Genomic DNA, 15,429 nt, shown 5'->3' with positions numbered 1-15,429 from the left:
AACTTCCTTGGATGGCAGCAACAAGTGCTGCAGCATGCTGTACCGGATTTGATCATGACCAGGCACAGTATCATGAGCCACAGACAGCGCCGAATCCAGTTCCCACATTGTGAATGGGCAGTTGTAGGGTTCAGAGTTTGGAGACCGGAAGTCCAAATGACCCCTCACGATGGCAGTGCGGTAGCAGCAGAAATCTGGATCACAGTTAATAGTGGCGATAGATTGCGCAAAATGCATGGCCAGTGCCTGGGCAATGTCTCTCGGCACCGTGAGGAGACATCCTTGATGCAGCAATGCCGTGACAGGTAGTTGGCTGAGTTTCCCAGAAATCCTCCTGATGGCTTCCCATACTTTCGTAGAACTAGTGGAGCGGGATATGGAGTTCAAGAACGATTGCCATGACCATCGTTTGCTCTCTTTAATCACTCGCCGCGCTTTGGCCCTTGCCACCCGAATGGCCACAAGATTGCCAGCTGAGGGACGGCACTTGAAGCGGCGCAGAGCTGCACGGTGGGCTCGGATCGCTGAGCGGCACTCAGTAGTCCACCAAGGGACAGGACACCTCTTGGGATGACCGGATGACCGGATGACCGTGGGATTGACAATTCAGCAGCATGGGAGATCACGGCTGTAACATGGTCTACCCATTCGTGGATGCTGGCACGGTGTTCCAAAACAGCCAGTTGGCTGAAAAGTGTCCAGTCAGCGCTGCAGAGGTGCCACCGGGGTGGCACTGGTAATGCCACAGCCTCATCCAGGAGGCGAATCCAAAGGGGGAAGTGGTCACTAGAATGGAGGTCAGCAGCAACCTCCCACAGAGCAGAATCCGAAAGTGCTGGAGAGCAAAAGGAAAGGTCAATAGCCGATGACAACCCAGAAGCAGTACAGAAATGAGTGGAAGCACCATAGTTGAGGATGCACAGTTCTTCAGACATCATGAGGCTTTCCAGAATGCGACCCCTGGGGCAAGTAGTCGGAGAACCCCATAAGACATTATGAGCATTGAAGTCCCCCAGAAGAAGAAATGGGCGGGGGAGTTGGCTAATAAGGTCTGTGAGAGCCGCAGAGTCTATCGCATCCTGAGGTGGTAAGCAAACTGAACAGACTGTGAGCCTCCGACCCACAAGAAGGTCAACTGCAACTGCTTGCAAGTCTGTAACGAGAGGGAGCTCAGATGAGGGGTGCATGTCACGGACAAAAACCGCAACACCACCCTTTGCCCTTTCCCCCGTCAGATCATCTTTTCGATAAACGGTATAGCCCCGTAAAGAAGGAGCATCAGTGGCCCGAAAATGTGTCTCTTGGAGACATAAGCACAAAGGGCACTCTCGTACAAGGAGTTGTAATTCGGCCACATGCGTCCTGAACCCATTCAGGTTCCACCGTAATATGGGAGCCAGTGATCAGGGTGGCTGAACTTTCACCCTGCCTCTGTGCTTTGGAGGAGAGCCCGTACTGGCCGGAGATTTATTCCTGGGGTGAGAAGATCGCCCCCGGTCGACATCAATGTCCATCAGCTCCGACGACGACCCACGGGAGATGTCAGACAGTACGATGGCCTCATCATCAGACCGACCCTGACTTATCTCCTCAGGTGGCAAAACCTTCACCTTCGGCATCTTTGTCTTGGGGGGCTTAGAATGCAGAGCCTTGTCAACAGTTGGAGCTTTACTCGTCTGGGCAGAAGGCGCCATATGGGGAGAGGCAGGAAGTACCCCAATGCCAGCAACCACGGCCTTGTCCGACGTAGCGGGGAGAGCCGCAGGTTTCAAAACAACCGCAGCAGCACAAGTGCACTGGCAAACGCAGGTATCAGTGCTAACACTAGCAACCTCCGTTTGCGTAGCAACAGTGGCCATTTGTATCGGTTTTCTCAGAGCGGAAGCGAAAGATGTTGTAAACACAGGAGGTTGCATGGCCTTAAAAAGCTTCTTGGCCTCACCATAGGGGATGCGCTTAGATCTTTTAATCTCCTGTATCTTCCGTTCTTCGAGATAGATGGGGCAGACCCGGCTCCAGACAGGGTGACTCCCAGAGCAATTCACGCACTTCACAGGCGATGAACAATCGGCTCCTTCATGGGCAGGCTGACCACATTTACCACAAGTGGTTATCCCATTGCACCCCAACGTAGTATGCCCAAAGCGCTGACATTTAAAACAGCGCATTGGGTTGGGGAAATATGGCTGTACTGGCAAACGTAAGAACCCCGCTTTAACATGCTCTGGGAGTCTCGGGCAACTGAACGTGAGAACAAACGAGTCGGATTTGACTAGGTCCCCATCAACTCGTTTCATAATATGCTGCACGTCAACAATACCTTCGTCAGCCCACTCAGATTTTAACTCGTCTGTGGGGATATCCACCAAGTCCCTACATGTCACAACACCCTTACTATAGTTCAGAGTGGAGTGGAGCTCGGTCTCGATAGCGTACTCTCCGAGACAGGTTGCTTTCCGAAGAGAAGCGACTTGACGGGAACTAGATGTCTCTACTAACAGAGTCCCATTGCACAGTCGCTTCACAGATTTCAGTGTTCCTGCAATTCCCTCAAGACCCTTGTGGATGTAAAAGGGAGAAAACCTCTCAAAGCTACCCTCCTTCCATTTGACAATCAAAAACACATTCTGGTTATCAGCATGTGCTCTGTTATGACAGTCTGATAAATCTCTAGCAACACCAGGAGCTGGAGGACTCGCAGCACGAAGTCGCTTTTTCAATGGGGTGTGTTTTCCTACCAGTGGCCCACCCAATCCACTGGTAGGGGGAAATGTAGAGGTCGAAGGGTCCATTGCGGTCCCACGAGCAGCTAGGGAACTAAAGGTCCGCTCAGACAGAGCCCCGCGTGCCTGAGTAAGCCGTTTACAACTGGGGTGCGGCAGGTGCCCCAGAGGTTGCCCGCTTGCGACTGTTCCACCCCAACAGCCATGCCTCTCATAGGCGCAGAGCACACTGTAAGATTGAGGGGTTTTTATAGAGGTTGGCCTTCCTCGCAATCCAGGCGGTCAAGCCAAGATTACCATTCCCCACAGCAAACAACATTCCACCGCCGCACCATAAGGTGGTCGCTGAAGCATGTCCGGGGGTTACGGTGACACGAGACTGGCGGCGCTGACCAGTCCCCAGCTCAGGACCCCAGGGTCGCCAAGCCCGTACTCAGCAAATGAATGCTGAGCCCCTGGGGGCTCGAGGACAGGAGAAGGAAACATCCCCCGCCCCCTTTTCACCCTTTTGTAAGAAACCATTATATTTCAAGTGATTTAAGGAAGCCACAGGCAACTACAATGGCCAGATCAAGATCTGAAACCTGATCCTATCAAATATAAATCCTGTCACACAACTACTGTGCCATCTTGCTTAGTCTCTAATTCAGAGCAGTCAAGATCACCACTACAGCCCACCACATGAGACATCAATCCCATGTGATGCTGGTAGATGAACTACGGGAGGTGATTTCACCACTACAGTATTTTGTCTGCTTTTGCATTACAACAGCCAAAACCAAAGTAAGGCAAGCTGAAAATGAAGGTCTGTTGCCAATCAGCACACCACTGTCTATACTGACAAGCTCATTACTGTTGAATTTGTCTTTTGTTTAGGCATCACAAGTATCCAGAGCAAAAGAGTATATTCATGAGGAGATGCGAATGAACAGGAACCTCACACCAAACAACATTTGAAGCAGTCGTCCATGCTGTGCCACCATTCAAGATGAAGTTCTATCACTATCATTAACAAAATATATCACTCTTTGTATTTAACAAAACACATCTATCACTCTTTGTATTTACTAATTTATTCAGGTGTTTTCAATGCACCTAGTCCTCTCTAGCTCACTATTCCACATACACAAATGACTGTAGTATGATCACAGCCTACAGGGGCTGCAATTCATAAGCCAGCAAATCACATTCACAAATAAATAAATAAGATAAAAAGACTGATCATTTTATCTGGCTCAAATTCCTCAAATATGGCATAAATGAGGTAGTAGAGAAATAATGTGCAGATATCTTTGTTATCATGAACGTTCGACACTACACAAAGGTCTGTGCTCCTGTATAATGCATTATACACATAGGTGACATGAATCTTCAGTTTTCTAAAGTTAAGTGGCTTTGTTATTCCAATCAAGTATATGTCATACCTTATGAATTTATCATTTTGATGCTTCTTTCATTATGTTGCAATTTTTCATAAAGGTTTATGTATTTTAGTACAGTAGTCATGACTTGAAAACTTGGTCTGCCATGGACATTTTCTTTAATCTCATCTAGGAACATTCATTCATGCTAAATCTAGATCTGCAAGGATATAGGAATTACAAAGGGACGCACTGGTTACAAATAATAAGTAGAAGCCCAATCCAAATATGGGCACATACTGGTACGGGAGCAGATGTGTGAGACACAAACAAAATTTGGTATACTTTTCATATCATGAGTCGTTATCTCTTATTAAAAGTGAACTTATCATCTTAACATAAAGGCAGATGAGGATAGTTCAAGAGATACCCTTAGCTACTTCTGTACTTTTAATTCAATTAGCTGTCACTGTACTTCCATATGCTTAGTATTCATGTGTGAACATCTATCAATGTCATGGTATTCCACTACCTGTATGCTGTAATTCTACAGCAAAGTCAAAATAATATGTTAAATTTCAAAGAGTACTAAGTAACACAGTACAATGAAAGATGAAAAGTCAAAAATCTTTCCCAGCATACTATACATGTTTAATTTGCATACCATGTGTCACACAACTGGTTTGGTGAATTCCATACAGGAGTAATTTTCTTAACTCCGAAGTTATATATGAAGAGCATTTACCTTTCCTAAAAAGCTGCTTCTTCAACACTAATTTTTCACCGAAACTATCTCCAGCCTTTAACCTAAACATTTTCATACAGAAAAACTGCTGCAGTCCTTCATTAGTGTTTTTCACAGGCTGTATCAATTGAAGACAACAGGACTTTTTAAACAGACTTACATTAACACCTGCCCCGCTGGTCCCTGTAGTGTACGCAACTTCTGGGCTAGTTAAGCACATGAGTTTATGAGTGCTCTTTAAAAAATTTGTGGGGCTGCATTCTCCAAAATCCCCAATAAAAGTGTGCTTCACTATGGATACAGAATCAAAACTGACATTATATACAAGGTGTACAACTTTGCTTCTGCAGTTTTTCCCCAACATTTGAGGCTTCAATGAAACAAATTGGTTACACATGTATCATTCAACGTATTTTCCATCGCTGACCACTACTTTCTCCCATCTTTCAGGCAGTGTACGAACCCCACGTTGAAAAAATTTTTCATCTTTCAAAGTGATCCACGAATCGATACTATTTGTGACTTCTTCATGAGATCGGAAATGTTGGTCAGCTAGGCCATGCTCCATTGATCTAAACAGGTGTTAGTCAGAGGGAGCAATGTCTGGAGAATACGTCAGGTGGGGTAGCACTTCCAATTTTAACATTTCCTAGTACGTTTTGACCTCTTTTGCAACGTGGGTTGAATGTTGTCATGCTGCAAAATCACTTTATTGTGCCTCTTGCTGTATTGCAGCCATTTGTCTTTTAATGCTCTGCTCAAACACATTAATTGCATTCGATAACGAGCACCTGTGATTGTTTCACTTTGTTTTAATGCCTTATAGTAAATGCAGAGCATGATTTTGCAGCTGTGAATATTCGGTTTGGCTGTTGACAAGGAAGTATGGCTGGGATATCCCCGTGATTTTTTGTGTTTGGAGTTTTCGTCCCTGGTCACAATGTGATCCAGAAATCCCTTCCGTTTTTGCCTCTGAAGCAACTGTTCACCAACACACAAATGCCGTTCAATGTCTCTTGGTTTTAGCTCACATGGGACCCAAGTTCCTTCTTTTTGATCATGTCCATAGCCTTGAGACATTTTGAAATGGCTTGCTGTGTCACTCCCACTAATTGTGCCAATTCTTCTTGAGTTTGACATGAGTCTTCACTCAGCAATGTCTCCAATTCTGCATCTTCAGAAACATTCTCTCTTCCACCACTATGTCAGTCTACAATGTTAAAATCACCATTCTTGAAGTGTTGAAACCACTCACAACACGTTCTTTCACTAATAGCATCCTTACCACATGTACTTAGCATTCAATGAGACTCAGCCGCTGTTTTCTTCATACTGAAACAAAACAGTAACACCTGCCGCAAATGACGAGAATTAGGCTCATAAACTGACATTTCCAATCAAGAACAACTTCATGATGCAGTCACAAATTGACTAAGTTTGAATGAGGTTATGTTGACCAAGGTCCAAGCTAACTGCCTGACATATGCGATATGTTTCTTTCGACCGATACTTACCGTTGTCGCCACCTGTTGGCAAACGGCGGAAGCAAAGTTGTACACCTTGTATGTAATGGCTAAGAGCCAGATACAGGTTCTTCTACTAGTTGTCAAAAGCTGTCAGAAAGACAAGAAAGTGTCCCAATCATAGCTATGCAGAAATGCAATCATTTATTAGTCACAAGACGGTCCATAGTCTAATAACAGACATACACATACAGAAAGTCTCAAACAACTGAACGCTGCTCTAGTAGCTTATAACATTGTTGGAATTCAAGCTTAGTGCCTTGACGATGGATTTTGTTGGTTCCCCAAAATGAGGGTACAGCAAACAACAAACATTAAAAAATGACAATGTGTTCAGATCAGACAACAAATTTACTTTTTTAGGAATGCAAAAAATATCCCATTTACACCACAATAAAAAGAAGAGCAGTGTAAAATATAAACTTTCACAGCCGTAAATATCACACTTAATAAAAAATTCTGGGCTACTGCACCATGGTTGAACGAATTTCTTGGAGAAGCCCCCAACGTTTCATCCCCATCTGTGAAGAACATCTTCAAGCATGGTTGTAGTTTTTACGAATACCTGATTCACAACCTGGATCACTGCTGTCTCTAGTGAGCCAGGGTGTCAATCAGACAGTTGTAGACGCTACAAATCCTGTTGAAGATATCCACACATGAGGCTCAAATGTTTAATTTCTCCAAGAAGTTCATTTGACCATAGCATAATAACCCAGAAAGAGAAAGAGCACTGCAGCTCTGAACCTGCCACGTGGAAAGCACTGAAGTAATGCTGGAGTAACTGGAAGTGTATTTCTCCATATTCATTGTCTAGTTTCAATGCAGGGCCACCATTATTGTGTTTACTTCAACAGCCTTTGAGCTGTAGCTGCTGTAATAGCTCCAGTTGCTGCTGACACAGCTCTCATCTTTCCATTAACTGCAAAAGAGCTGCTTCCATTTTGAAACTAATTCTGCAGACATTCAGATTCATTTAAGTTCATCGTCAATTTTAGATCCATGGTATAACTGCATTTTATTACAGGTACACAAGTCAACACAGTAACACAACATGTAATGTCTGAATGCCAGATATTAGTTCATAATCCATCTGTTGGAGTTGAGGAACATATATAAGGAGCAGTCAGATGAAAATGGGACACATGGGAAAACATAAGTAAACTGTTTATCTTTCCAAAAGTAATTACCATAACTTTTAACACATTTGAGACAAGATGGTCAATGCTTTCATGGGAAAATGTTTGAAGTTGTCTATCAAACCATGACTGTAATCAGGCATGCACCTCTTCATCCAAAGCAAATCGACAGCCTTTAATGTCTTTCTTCAAGGCTCCTAAAATATGGAAATCATATGAGGAGAGATCAGAACGGTATGGATGATTCCCAGCAACAGCTCTGCAGCAGACTCGAAACAACCTTGGCAAAGTGTTGGGCCCACATGTTGCCAAGGCTGTCTGGACTACATTGCAGAAGATTCGCTGGGAAGCCTTAAAGGTTACCGTGATTTCTTTTGAAATAATGAGTATTTTACTCACTCTTTTTCCTAGTGTCTTATTTTTGTTTGACTGCCTCTCATATACTATCTGATCAAAAGTATCTGGATACCTATCAGTGGACATTAATATGGGATGTGTCCATCCTTTGTCTTTACGATGGTTTGAAATGTGCTGGGGACACTATCAATGAGGTGTCTGTATGTCTGTGGAGGAAAGGAAACCCATTCTTCCTCAGGAGCCAAAAGCAGAGAAGGTAGTGATGCTTAACATTAGTGTCGGAAGCAAAGTTGATGCTGTAACTAATCTCAAAGGTGTTACATTGACTTTCAAGTCGAGACTCTGGGATGCCCATTCCATTTCAGGAATGTTACCATCCATAAACCACTGCCACACAGATGCTGCTTTATAACAAGGTCCATTGTCCTGCTGATTGAAACAATCATCAACTCTGTACTATTCCTCTATGTATGCAATATGCAATGCTGTAAAATGTGTTCATGTCTTTTCTTAGTCACAATAAACAGACTGCACCCTAAGCATGAAAAATATCCTTGCATCTAACACCACCTCCTCTGTCCTTCACTGTTGGCACTACACACAACAGCACTTAATGAGGTCCAGGCATCTGCCAAACCCAAACCCTTCCAATGGATTGCTGCACAGTATAGCATGATACATCATTCCAAATCATTCATTTCCAGTCATCCACTGCCCAGTGGCATTGCTCTTTACACCACCTCAAGCAAGGCTTAGCACTGACTACACAAATGTATGGCTTACGAGAAGCTGCTCAACCATTGTAACCCATTCTTTTCAACTTGCTACATTCAGTCATTGTGCTAGCTGGACTGCTGGTAGCACTTGAGAACTCACAAATGAAGCCTTCTGTTGATTTCATGCATTTTTTTTTTAAACCGCCCTCCACAATGCTCAACGGGTCCTTGTCTGTCAGAACATAAGGTTTGCCTAGTCTTGGTTTATCTGTGATTATTCCACTTTACAAGTAGGCGTTGGTGGTCTAGTAGTAAAGTGTGAGCATGGAACTCATAAGGTGTTGGGACTGAATCCTGGTCGTACACTAAGATTTTTCAGTCTGCCTTTATGTTAGCCTCCACTTCTCAGTGACGTAAAGAAATGCCAGGAATAACACATGTTTCGAATTTAATGTCACACTGTAGGTCAATTTTCCCCATTAGGGTTGCTGGGGTATGTTAAGCATGCACAAGTCGCCGAAGTGGTGTCCAATTGAAAGAATTGCCAGCAGATGGCTGGAAATTCCTCTCAAGTGATACCCAGCCAGTCAAGCCATTTGAATTTACTTTTTTCACTTCACAATCATTTCACCAACAGTTGACTTGGGCAGCTTAAGAAGAGTTAAAATCTTCCTGATGGACTTGTCATTCAAGTGATATCCAATGCTTGAAGTCACTGAGCTCACCTGACTGGCCCATTCTGCTGTTGCCACTTCTCTACCTACAACACAATACTCTCAGCCTCCTTTTATAGCGGCAGGTCTGCCTTCATGACATCTAGTGGTAAATTCCATATTACACATGAGTGCCAGGATACTTTTTGATCAGATACTGCATACTCATGGAAAACACCAAAAACAAGTTGACATAGCTTAGTGCAGGGTGAGGTGGTTGTCCCTAAGCTGCTGCCATCTGTCAAAAATTAATGAAACTGTCAGATCAGTCGACATATGCAAATACAAAACATATATAGACTGTAAGATTTGGACAGTTTGATTATTGGCTTGATGAGGACCATATAAGACATAATATAAAATTTGAATATTTTTAAGGTGCTGGAAAAAATTAAATTTCCAAATCTATAAATACACATAGCACTTAATTACATGAACAAGCAGTAATGTACATTTTCATCAATTTGAAATTGTATAATTTTTTCTGTAAAATTAGGTCTTAAAACAATTTGCGGTAAAACAGTTATAGGCTGGTTTGGCTACCATTCTAACAGTTCTTTCTGTTGCCAAATTTCGGTCTTGGATGAATATGCTTATGTCATAAGTAAATACGGCAATTTTTTAACCATCTTTTAATGACCTTTGCAGATCATTTATGCAGGTCCACACCTGCATCATGAAACCTCTCAGTATACTGTATGCTACCACACATTATCATATTTTGAATTTAATTTTATTCCTGTGGTGCAGTCAGTTAATGTGACCCTTGTTTTCAGTTACGAAAACATGTGTCACCAAACGCAAGATGATTCCCAACCATGTCGTAAAAGTGCCCTGGACCTTAAGTATTTTAATATATTAGACACAGTGTAGATTCTTGTCTTTGAAACCTTTGTATTAAACAGGTCGGCCTACAATAACATATGAAATCCACAAAACTCACTGATTCTTTACAAACTAGGGAATAATACATACCAGAAAAGGTTGATAGTTAAAATAATGATACACTCAAGGATTTGTTAGTTGACATCATAAAGCTGGTCACATTATCAGTCCTATCACTCCTCCAGCCCCTAAACTAACTGTTACAGCTTGCAGGCAATACTGCAAGATTGGAAGAAGAGCAGAGAAAACATCTACAAATGTGGAGCACTACACATGCTGAATCTTTTCAACAGTGTGGACTGTCACACCTGAAATATTAATTTGAATGATACTGTTTTCTTGCTGCAAATGATCTGACAATAGGTCATTTACTAAACATTTCAAATATATTTTGGAGGCTTTGTTCCATGTTAACCTGTCTTGCAATGTAAAAACATATTTTGCACTTGGTGAACATCTTCTCGTGTATATACACATTTCATTAATCTTATAATGGTGCCTTAAAACTAAAGAGTGCATCAAAAATTAAACAAACTGCAATGGTTTCTCAACATACATTATACTGTAGCAATGGAAAGTGACGTGGTGGGCCAACTGTCCGCCATCCGGAAGAGGCTGTACTCAGAGGAACCAACAGTGAACTGTGCTCTGCCCAACTTGTAAATCCTAACAATATGTTCACTGTGTGAATGCTGTCTTGAAGAGGCGTGCTGCCTGGGTATGTGGAACGAATAGTAGGAAATGTAAGAGAACTCTTTCCTCGATACTCATCTGCCAGGTGTTCCAGTAACCCACTACATAAGCCAGAAAATCCATCTGTGCTATCTGCGATTATTTGAAAGCCCTGTAGAGAAAGAATTTGTCAGTTCATTGAGTTCACATATAAACTCAGTACAAAACAATTAAATGCTACTGCACTTCTACAAAAATTAAAATTGTAACATGAAAGAAAGAAAGCAGTCAATAACTGAGACCAAAATTTGGCCCAGTTACTTGCAGAAAAGCAAACATCAATTATATAATGCCAATCACATTTATACCTCCCTCTCTCTCTCTCTCTCTCTGTCTCTCTCTCACACACACACACACACACACACACACACACACACACACACACGCACAGAGAGAGAGAGAGAGAGAGAGAGAGAGAGAGAGAGAGACCAAATAGTTCTTGTAATACAACTTATCTTGTTCTGATCTCCACGTGTTAAAAATAGCACATGCAACATATTTTTTTACATACTCTTTATAGTATTCACTGTAAGGACCTCCATACATTTGTGTGGACTTTATTCATGTTTTGAACAGATGTATTCAATAACAGCATAAATGGTAGAGTGGATGTTGGAGGATTATTTGTAAATGAAACATATTCAGCAATGTTCCGTTTCTGGATCCCCTTACATCTATGTATAAAGCTATGGAAGAAAAGACACTCTGCACTTACTGGTTACATTAGCAGCATGCTCAGATCTGCAGGTATGAATAAACCACCAATTCTGGAAAAATGGCACCTGTATACAAGAGCTATGCCACAACACTCACAAAAAAGCTGAAGTGTAATAGGGTACCATGCAAAAAGTACCAGAAAAGAAATATAAAAGGAATTACGTATGTGAAACGCACATTATTGTTGCATGAAAAGTGTGCTAAAGTATGCCTAAACTTTATTAGTGACGATATTCAGTGGTCATTTCTAGATTTTTTGCATGATAAAAACATGAAACTAACATCCACAGTGATTTCACAAGAAGAAATGATTAAAATGCTATATAGTGACATTGCCACTCTTAAGGTAGAATTATCGTTGCTCAAGCAAGAAAAATGTGACTTGAAATGAACAAAAAATTTTATTGTAGTGAAATATCTATGACTAAACTAGGCAATGGCATTATTGTAAATCCAGCTCAAATACAGGGTTTCTTAAATGAAGTCTTCACGGATGTAGTGAAGGAGATGGTGGTATGACAATGAAGTAAATCCCTTTGGACTTGATCAAGAAGAATTAAAAATAATTTTTCATACAGGATGTGTACAATGTTTATTATGATGAAAAAAATAAAAAAATTCTGCTGGGTGGGACAGGATACACATCACAGTAATCAAATCATTTAAGCTACATCAAATAATAAATGAATTTTCTGGACGGGATGCTTTCTGACATGTTGACATGTGCTGAAGTTAAACACCTGGTCAAGAAAGGATCGAGGTATGATACTGAAAACTATCAACATATTTCTATTCTTCCAATATTGTAGATAGTGTTGAAAATAGTAGCTGCAGTATATACTCAAAATGTTATTTGAAAATACGATTCCAAATAACTAACACAGGGAAAAGCATTTTGGATGCAATAAAACACTATCTCAAAAAGATAAGGAAAGCATTAAATCAGAGGAGTTGCTGGAATCTTTTGTGAGTTTACGTGGGTGATCAACTTGGTAAATCATGCCTTGCTAACTACAAACTAGACAAATATAAGATCAAAAGCAGTGCTCTGCAACAGCTTATATCATAACTGCAAAACAGGAGAGAGCAGGTAATTGTAATTTCAAATGCAATGAATTATTATTCTTAAATGGTGTACAACCCCTCATTCTGTGTCTCAGGATGCAGTGTCTAGCTACCTTCAGTTTCGATGTAGTGCTATCCTAGTGTCACATTATTAACATACTACATATTTTTGCCAAGCTGCTTTTCCTGCATGATACTGAGTAGCTTGCTTAACTGAGTTGTTACTGGCACTGCCATCCCAGTTTGGAGATAATAAATTCACATGAAACAAAAAATTTAAGACAAGCTTCTTACTTCTATTCTGACTGCATAAAATTAGGCATCTGTTTACAAAATAGATCAATAAAAAGTTAGCATTATTTTTGTGTGTTGGTCTTTTCTTGTTAATTTGTTGTATTAAAACCTTTAAGTTTTCTACCAGATCTAGTTGACCCAGAGAGTACAAAAGTTTGATTTCCCATGATAATGAAAAGAGAATCTTGGATTTAAAAAAATGAGAATGAAGGAGAATGAAACTTGGTGAAGAATGTGTAAAAGGCTACACTTTATGGACAATTCTCTTTCTATTCGTTGTAAACGACTTACCACTGAATACAAATTCTCCACCAGTTCTGTTGCATGTAAGACTTCTGTTTCAATTGAAGATGATGATGCACAAGAAATTCTTGGCTCTACTGTTAACTGGTTTCAACTAAATGGGATGAAACTGAACATAGCACAAACCCATATGGTACAGTTCAAAACCAAACATTCAGAGTGCCAAGAGATTAAAATAAATTGTAACGAGCAATTTATGACATGCTGATTGTGTCAAACTTCTTGGATTAAATTTAGATACACATTTCTAGCTGCAATAGAAATGTTGAGCTCTCATCAAATAAATTAAGCAGTTTTGCATTCAAAATACAAATACTAGCAAATGCTACTCACATCAATACACAAATAATAGCACAGTTATTTTTAATCTTGTCACAAGATATGCATAGTTTTCCGGGGATGCTAATGTAATTGACAAACATTTTTGGATATAGGTTTGCTGCACAGCTAAATAAATCCTGTCATGCATTACTTTGAAAAGTACAAATCCTAACTTTCGCCTGCTTCCCACATATATTTACTTAATTCTAATCTTTTGCTCAACAGACTTAAATTATTTTGATCAGACTCACAGCCAAGAACCAAACATAATCATTGTTTCCTGTGCATCAATTGAAATTATATGTTCGGACTTGACAGTTTCTGAGGATTAAAGTACATAACACATTAACAAGCAAAAAAAGGCTCAATATATAGATCCTCTAAAAATAAGCTACAGTATTTTGTGGCAAAATCTGAATACTGAGTAGAATAATTCATGAAGGATGAATTGATAATTTCAGCAAGTTGTAACCTAGCATTAGATTTACTGATTAACTATTTTCCATAACAGAACTGTGTTTAGTATTAAGTTATGTTGTTAGAATTTGTTGTACTTTTTATTGTGGTCAAGTTTTATCATAAGCTTTGGTGTCTCTCTCATACTTGAATCGAATAATTTAGAAATGTATGTTACAAGACAAATTAATCACAAGTCACAATTTGTCAGGAATTTCTCAACACACTATGGTGGAACAGCTATGAAGTAATAAGTGAGTTATAAAGTTATGTGCTACGAGTGAGAGAGGTTGTGTCTGCTATCCTTTAGTGCGTCAAGATCTTGTAGGAATCTGGGAGCAATGTACAGTAAATAAACTCAAGTAATTTATTGCATTTTAAAGAAGCTTTAAATTCATTTGCATCTAGTTCAATGATAATGCCACAACTGAAGCAAAACAGAACATACCAATTGGTATGTTACAAGTGCGGGTTTACTTCTGTGCTTTGCAACTAGTTTTCACCACTGTTGTTTTGCGAACACAACACAGTTTATTTGTGCGTTACCCACAAGTACAAATTTTCGGGGCCTGTGGACGTGAAGCCAGTGGTGTCTGTTCTGTAGGATTGGCAAACATCTTTTTCCTCCATCCCATAAGTGAAGTACCTATCAGGCAGGGATCCTTGGGCTGGGGAATAGGGTGAGTATTCGTACTGAGTGTCTGTTGTCTTTCTTTTTTTCTATTATATAGTAGATAATGAGAATTGATTAAATCTTCCAGATTCCAGAACAAGAACAGGAGTAGTGATGAAGGATCCATATTGAGAATAACAACATTATTTGTCTGAATAGTATTCAAGAAGCAAGAGATTATAAGTGGAGAGCCATGAGGTTCACAGTCTGAATGAATAAACATTGTTTCAGACATAGGAAACAACTGGATCTCAGTAACATAATAATTGCACTTCCCAAAACAGATGTGCATTGCACTGTTTCTGATATTAAACATGTGTGAAAAAAGTTGTGCACAATTTGTTTCCAGGGTTTTGGTTGGTGTCAACTGACTGATTTATTTTTAAGGGTATACGGAATGAGTTTTTCGATGAAAAAATTGATTTTTGGGTAAATGCATTTTCGAAAAATTTAGACTCTCCTGTTTAATACCATGTATAAAATATTTGGATGACGTGAATAGAACTATTTTAAATAATTTTTTAAAATAATTTCGACACACGATGTTCCGCACCTTATATATGGGACGCGAAATATACCTGATATAGACAGCCTTGCCAGAGATATAATTGAGCACAAGAGGGTTAGCTTTTCTGTTGGCTACACTGCTAGACAGTTGACAATAGATTCTGCACCATTTGTATTGTTTCCTTTGTGAGTACATCCA

At 40.4% G+C, this 15,429-nt stretch overlaps 1 protein-coding gene across 1 annotated transcript in view; it reads right to left on the bottom strand.

Moving 5' to 3' along the window:
• LOC126262731 (protein misato) overlaps positions 1 to 15,429 on the bottom strand; it is a 94,679-nt gene that overhangs the window by 25,448 nt on the left and 53,802 nt on the right. The window contains exon 5 of the mRNA XM_049959534.1: positions 10,719 to 11,006. Within this exon, the coding sequence (XP_049815491.1) occupies positions 10,719 to 11,006 (288 nt within the window). The remainder of the gene's footprint in view (positions 1 to 10,718; positions 11,007 to 15,429) is intronic.

The sequence above is a fragment of the Schistocerca nitens genome, chromosome 6 (assembly GCF_023898315.1).
Source record: "Schistocerca nitens isolate TAMUIC-IGC-003100 chromosome 6, iqSchNite1.1, whole genome shotgun sequence".
NCBI lineage: Eukaryota > Metazoa > Arthropoda > Insecta > Orthoptera > Acrididae > Schistocerca > Schistocerca nitens.
Note: the sequence above shows the minus strand (reverse complement) of the source record. Positions and strands in the feature narration are given on the sequence as shown.